Source organism: Diadema antillarum, unplaced genomic scaffold (genome assembly GCF_040938485.1).
Source record: "Diadema antillarum isolate AM-2024a unplaced genomic scaffold, OU_Dant_1.0 scf00000003, whole genome shotgun sequence".
NCBI lineage: Eukaryota > Metazoa > Echinodermata > Echinoidea > Diadematoida > Diadematidae > Diadema > Diadema antillarum.
In genome coordinates, this window is record NW_027270892.1 from 2152724 (window position 1) to 2160083 (window position 7360).

A 7360-nucleotide genomic window follows, 5' to 3' on the forward strand; every position below is an offset into this window, starting at 1 on the left:
TAGTAGTGAAGCCTAATGTCCAACTAGACACCGTGGAAGACCAGCTATTGCAGTGGAATATGGGATTTTCCAGCCATCTTTTCAGATGGAAATTAAACAAACAATAATTATAATCACTTGTAGTGAAAGTTTCCAGTAAAAGATTACATAATCACAGCACCCCTGCTTGGTGTTGGAACTACCAAGGGTCTTGAGAAGTTTGTTCATTCAGTAGCTCATTTGCATTAGAGCTAATACATTGTAGTGCAGGGCAGTTTACAGGGCACTGAATCAGTGCAGGTACACAATGAGAGAAAAAAGATGAGAGAGGGAGAGTCGGTTGAGACCAGAGCGTTCTCTGACGTGGGCAACATCTTTCATTGTAACAGTATCAGTGGAACCAGGATAATATATTAATACAAAACAGCTGGTGAATAAAACTATGACTCGACTCTTCAGGTATATAACTTGATGTAATGATTACCAGAAGGGAAAAGCGCAGTACACTGAGAAGTAAGATTAGTTCTTGGACAAGCTCAAGTATGGAAGGTGTTGACGTACATTTTATTTTCAAACTTATGGCTGGTTCTCTCTTACAACAGAGCAGCAGGTGATTCAATGACCTACAATCTGCCGCTTCTCCAGAGGTAGAATGCAAATGACGTGGTACGTGGTTACTTCTATGCTGGGCACACACCACGTGAATAAGCAAAACGGCACATTCTGAATCCTCGAAGCTGGAGGGCGTGTAGAATTTCATGATATCGGGTGTACAATCTGTGATATGCTGATGGTATCGTTTTTGCTGTCATGCCTGAGCGAACACCACACCTTCTGCCTGAGGCTGCTCACTTCTTGGGCTTTCCCCTCCGCGAATTTCTGGTGGTCTTGTGACTGAGTTTATATGCACCCTGTCCGCAGGTATGGTGGTCCTACGATTGTGCAACTACGGTGAGTCACATGATCTCGACTCTGGTGCAATTTTTCACTCGGTGCGCAGAAGGGTCATGATAGACATCCCAGTGTCTGGCTACACCTGCTAAGAGTTTCATCAAAAGTTGACAAAGTCATACTCCCTGGTCATCCTGAGAGTGACCACCAGTGTTTCCTTGTCTCCGTCCCACTTGGCTTGACCGTTCTTGCTGTCCACAGGGTGGGGCAAATGGAGACCCAGTTTACTGCGGGAGAAGAAGATGGCAGGGGTGGTTAATTAAAGAAAGGAGAAAACATTTATGACATACAGAGTGAGTAGCTTACACATGCAGATCAAGTTGAATGCAGGTTGGATAGAAAGAAATACTGCTTTGAATTGGGGAGAGTACCTACTACATAGATTTTGTAGAAAATACTGACATTACACGAGTTAGAATACTAACATATAAAATGAGAAATGTATACATATGTACCTTTCATTGACTGCAATGAAATCAGAATAAGCATGTCAGTGCGTGGTTATACAGTAGTTCTTATAGTTTTATTTTCTTTTTCTTTTAATGGAATTACATTCATGCAGCCATTTTCATATTCTTCACTGCTCAGGTTTGAGCATTCTATGAACTTCATCCACGATCAATTTGAGATCTGTTAGTGTTTCCATATACATGTACATTCTATTTTTATTATGATATTCTTTCTAGAGAAAAGAACTTATTATTATTTCTCACTGTTTGGGAGTCCGGCAATCCAAGAATTTGTCCTTCACATCCAACTCCACATCAGCATATTTAACTCCTGGCAGCTTGATCTTAACCTGGAATTGATGATTTCCAAGTAAGAAACCAAACAGACATACATTATAGTGGTATTCACAATAGTGCAGTTTCTTTTTTTCTTTTTTTCTTTTTTCTTTTTTGGATTATGCTTCTCATGGACCATGGGTTTCAACTATTGATTTGATCAAGAGGATACTGGAGTCCTTAGTTTGAATTTCATCATGACAATGATCAGAAATTAGCAATGAAGGGCTTGTATCACTGTTGAATGTATTGTGACACACAGTATACCAAAGGTACACTTTTCAACATTCTTTGCTGCAGCCTATGTCCATCATAATTTCATACTGCATCGTCAAATCATTCCTGTGCATGAAGTTTTAAACCAGCTCTTGAAGACGGTCTGCAAGGGAATACGTACCACCAAGTCCTCACATGAGGAAGTTGCCGGTGTCTTCCGCCCCATCTGGAGAAACATATCCTGTGTGGTAACAGCCTGCTTGAAAACGATGTCATACCTGCATGGAGACATTTCCAGAATAAACACTAATGGGTTTAAGTCTCATGACTTGCTGCATGATTCATAAAACCACAGACAACACATGTATAAAAAAAAAACAGTAATAACAAGGAAAAGTAGAAATTACGCGGTGCGTAATACATGTCCCCGCCGGAAGTAGCATTTTGTAGCAAAATGTACAATATAGGTCAAAAATCAAGGTCAAAGGTCAAAGAAGTCAAAGGTCAAAATTCTGTGTAGAAGTTTTGAAGCGCTCACCTAGTGCCATCACATAAAGCAAACGGAATCAAAATCGGGTAAGAAATGGCGAAGGAGTAGCATTTTTTAGCAAAATGTACAAAAAATGTAGGTCAAAAATTAAGGTCAAAGGTCAAAATTCTGTGTAGAAGTTTTGAAGCCCTCACCTAGTGCCATCACATAAAGCAAACAGAATCGAAATCGGGTAAGAAATGGCGAAGGAGTAGCATTTTGTAGCAAAATGTACAATACAGGTCAAAAATCAAGGTCAAAGGTCAAAGAAGTCAAAGGTCAAAATTCTGTGTAGAAGTTTTGAAGCCCTCACCTAGTGCCATCACATAAAGCAAACGGAATCGAAATCGGGTAAGAAATGGCGAAGGAGTAGCATTTTGTAGCAAAAAGTACAATACAGGTCAAAAATCAAGGTCAAAGATCAAAGAAGTCAAAGGTCAAAATTCTGTGTAGAAGTTTTGAAGCCCTCACCTAGTGCCATCACATAAAGCAAACGGAATCGAAATCGGGTTAGAAATGGCAAAGGAGTAGCATTTTGTAGCAAAATGTACAATATAGGTCAAAGGTCAAGGTCAAAGGTCACGACTGAAATTCTGTGTAGAAGTTTCAAAGCTCCCATGTAGTGCTATCATATAAAGCAAACAGAATCAAAATTGGCTCATAAATGACAGAGAAGTAGCAATTTGAAGATTTTGATCACACACGGACGCACACACGGACGGACGGACGGACACACGGACACACGGACACACACACGTACGGAGCCCGTTTCATAGTCCCCTGCTCGAACTCGTTCGGCGGGGACAAAAAGAATTGAAGTTATGCAATTGTATTCTTCAGCAGCAGTTAGTATCTACTTTTTCTCATTTTCAATTTTTTCCCGATTTCCCATGAGAGTTTGTAGTCTTCCACTCCACACAGCTTGAGGGCACATTTGATTTAGGTCAATATATTCCCCCTCCTTTTTGCCAGAATAACTTAGCTTTTCACTCTTGTTAACTTAAGAAAAGTGAGAATAAAACCTATCACAGACAAGATAATGGTGGTAGTTAATATGAAAATGATGCAGGCGAAGTGATGATGAAAAGAAGAGGAAAAGGAAAGTACAAATATGTACATGTAAGTGTCAGCCATCACTTGCTTAATGTCTTTGGATACCATGTACTATCCTTCACTCAACAGTTCATGATAAACAAGACATTAACATATATGTGAAATTGACAATTCGCCACTGTATGCTGATTCATCAGGTTCCTAAGTTGCATTCTACCTTGATGGCTCAGCTGTCCTACATACAAAGCATGCCTGATAACAACACATATTTTTGTCAGAAAAGGATGCCGTGTCAGATTTCAAAGCATCAAAGGTATTGTCGGGCAATGAGTCACTACATAGCACAAGTATGACTGTTCAAACACAAACAACATGGAACAAAGAGTAGTGTGGTTTTGACACATGATATAAACAGCATGTAAGCCCTATGTGGCAAACTTTCATTTTGATTTGAAACAGCATGTGCTGGTACTGTGAAGTGAAATAGAAATGACTAACCGAAGGTTATCTGTGTTCGACAAAACCAACTTCAGTAAATACTTTTTTTTTTTCTTTATTACACTTCTGGGTAAACACTTAAGAGAGGCTCATTATGAGCCAATTCAGAACAAAGTCCATTCAGTAAGAAAGCATTGTTCTTTCTAAAAGTGAATGAAGGAAATCTTTCAGATAACAGTATCAAATCGTACAAACTGTTGATTGCCTAATGAAGGTAAATACAAGACTCACTCTGGTTCTGGACGTGGATCATAAATGTCCTCAAATTCTGATCCTTCTGGTACTGAATCAACATCCCAGATGTCTTTTGCATCTGTTGCACTTGATGGTTTATAACCTATAATGAGGAGAAAATATGTTAAATACAAAAGTAGGCATATTTAAGATAAGATACTGTCCAGGTAACCTAATAATGCATTGCTACCAAAGATATGCTAATGAATTATGAATACAGGATTATCATAAATCACTGAGTGATATGAAACAAAAGAGTGAATATATCCTTTCCAAAGGCAATATTGACTTTGGCTCTGCATTGCTATCAATTTTCCAAAAACAGAAATGTTTATCGATACAGTGGTCGCCTTGATTGTTGACAAATCAAAGGTCAATGCCTTAATTGTTGGCGTCTTCCTGTCATTTGCAGGAACAATTCAGCGTATATCACTATTTCATATGGAGAGGCAATCTAGAACACAAACACAACAATATACAACTCTACATGTGATCACACTAAATATTAAGCTGTCAATCTCTGAAGTGATTTTGCTGCATAAATCACCAACTTGCCCTCATTTAATTGACAACTCTGAAATGTTATTGCACGATAGCTTAGATTGGAGAAGGAGTACATGTAGATGCCACTGATGAAGTTTATTAAATCTGCACAAAAAGATGGAAGAAATACACAATGTGCCAATCTGTGAGAAACGTAATCTTCCTAATCTATGTGTTGCCAATTCGAGAAATTGTCAGAAATTGAGCGAGTTGGATGCTTCTAAAGGACAAGTTTACCTGAATGTACATAAGGATTGAGAGAATGCAGCAATATTAGGACACATCACTAAATGTTTTAGGAAAATCAGACAATTTGCTCAAAAGTTATGACTTTTTTAAAGTTTCAATGCTGCCATTGCTGGACAAGATGACCACTACATCAGCTTGTGATGTCACATGCATAGAACGATACAATGCAAATTCAACATATTTTCACTTTTCTCGTATAATAACAGAGGACTTGACTTGCCTCTTTCAGAAGGCAGTGGAATAATATTACCCGTAACATATGTTAGTAACAAGTTGAGGGAATGTGTACTTTTTCAAAAATGAAATATTGTGGGATTCTCTTCAAATATTTTCCTTGTATGTATATTGTTCCACTCATGTGACATCACTCACTGTAGTCCTCTCATCCAGCAGTGACTGCGCAGAAAATTTAAAAATTCATAACTTTTGAATGAATTGTTCGATTTTCCTCAAACTTTCACTGATGTGTTCTGATATCGCTGCATTCACTTGATCCACATGTGTATATCAAGGTGAACTTGTCCTTTAAAGACAAACAATTTTGTATGAACAACAAAAGTAACAAATAAAAGAGAATCTGTTAATCTTCCCTATGAAACACTGACAATAAATACAATGTAGTTAAAACTGAAAAGAAAAGAACATACATCACTTAATCACAGAAATATGTTTTTTGGGACTTAGATAGTCAAAAGGTCATACATCCCTTTTGCAAAAATCACAAAATTTTTGCGTGATTGAAGAATGATGTCTCCCAACTTCGCATATGAAATCTTACAATAATTCACCACAAAGTTTTAAGAAAAATATTAAAAAGTATCCCCATGTCACTCATGAATAGGCTCCCCTTTTGTACCAAGAATATCAGTGGGAATATTATGGGAGTCCAAATACATTCCCAGGAAATTGTTTCCCCTCCATCATGAAGAAGTTTTAAATATTATTCTGATGAAAAATCACATCAGCTTATGAAAGAAATCTTATGTTCCATGTTGTAAAAGAGACACTAATTACTAAAGAACAATCACCTTTGTTATCATCTTCCTTCTTTGGAGGTCCTATTGAGCCTGGACCAAGAGATGCGCCGTGTGTCACAATCTAGGAGGTGAGACCACGGCATTGGGGGTGATCACAATGATGATGATGTCAGATCATAAAGATGACAGATACTTCACAATAACAGCATTATCCTATAATTTAGTTCTTGTGGTAAACATTTGCACAGTCATCATTTCTAGTGATGACATACTGTGAGACTGCAGACCATTCCTAGTGAATAAATCTTCTTGAATCATATACTGGTGAGTACAAGTAACTGTACATCAAAATTTTACAGCAATAGATTGACTGAGAGTTACATTACTTGAAGCAGGAAAAAGTTGATACACTACAGGCTACAGTCAATGCTGCTTGCCTATATTTAACCCTTTGGAGACAAGTCCCAAGTATACTCGGGCAGAAATCTATGGGAAATGCGTGTTGCAGCAAAATCAAACCATCCTCAACGGGTTTATATCTACGTTAAATATGCATTTAAAACATGTATGGTAAATTTTGAGCAAGCTAGGTACCCATTTTTCTGACATCTCATGTTTTCTTTACAGTATCTCATTACATTTCTCCCAAAAATCACTACAGCTGCATGCAAGCCACTCTCTGCATGTGTGATGAACACGTGGAGTGATATGGATGACACTTGCTCCCACAAATTATACTGCAAATAAACACACTAGAAGTAAGTGTACTACCGACACTATCCTAATTCAGCTTTCCCTATTCCCTCCTCATATTTCCATCCAGTTTTTACCACTAATTGATTCATCATTCTCATAAATATCTTTCCTTTTACCTGATCATCATCACTCTCGTCATCCTTCTGGTCTTTCAGTAAGTCTGCCAGTGCAGTGATGCTTGTTCCTGCAAACTCCATTCTTCTGAAAATTCAAAGAGACTGTCAATGAATATACTGCAGATGGCCCACATCCAAAGTGTTGTGACTGGATTACAAGAGAAAGGCCAATCATATCAAAAAGGCTGCATGCATGTGGAATAGATTGACAGTTAATTGCAACTTTTGATCATATGGACTTGAAAATCAGAGTGTCAAAAAACCAGGTGGATTACATTTCATTCACTGACATTTAAGATCTTACTTAGAAACATGAAAGCGGGCAACAAATAACTGCATGCTGTACACATTCCCTTTTGAAAATGCATGCTTTAAGGATTGATTTCTACAATAATATCTAATCAGTAATTAAAACCAGGACCTATTGCATTGATACACTCTTTTATTTTCCTTCTCCAAGTACACTAGCAGAAT

General features: G+C 37.8%; 1 protein-coding gene across 1 annotated transcript; it reads right to left on the reverse strand.

The window, feature by feature from the left end:
• Window positions 1-1018: 1018 nt before the first annotated feature.
• Window positions 1019-6967, reverse strand: LOC139739253 (dynein axonemal assembly factor 6-like). Its single transcript, XM_071649901.1, has 6 exons — window positions 6887-6967; window positions 6060-6135; window positions 4243-4348; window positions 2113-2209; window positions 1644-1729; window positions 1019-1157 (listed from the first exon to the last, which is right to left on the reverse strand). Exons 1-6 carry the CDS (start codon window positions 6965-6967, stop codon window positions 1031-1033), a joined length of 573 nt encoding a protein of 190 aa, XP_071506002.1. The 3' UTR covers window positions 1019-1030.
• Window positions 6968-7360: the final 393 nt, after the last annotated feature.

What these genes read in the sequence shown, in the direction of transcription:
- LOC139739253 (XM_071649901.1), bottom strand. Translation starts at nt 6,967, where the DNA reads ATGGAGTTTGCAGGAACAAGCATCACTGCACTGGCAGACTTACTGAAA. An exon ending in AGATGATAACAAAGGTGATT is followed by an intron (nt 4,349 to 6,059) that starts GTTCTTTAGTAA and finishes TCCTCATTATAG; the next exon opens with GTTATAAACCATCAAGTGCA. An exon ending in CCTCATGTGAGGACTTGGTG is followed by an intron (nt 1,730 to 2,112) that starts GTACGTATTCCC and finishes CATCAATTCCAG; the next exon opens with GTTAAGATCAAGCTGCCAGG.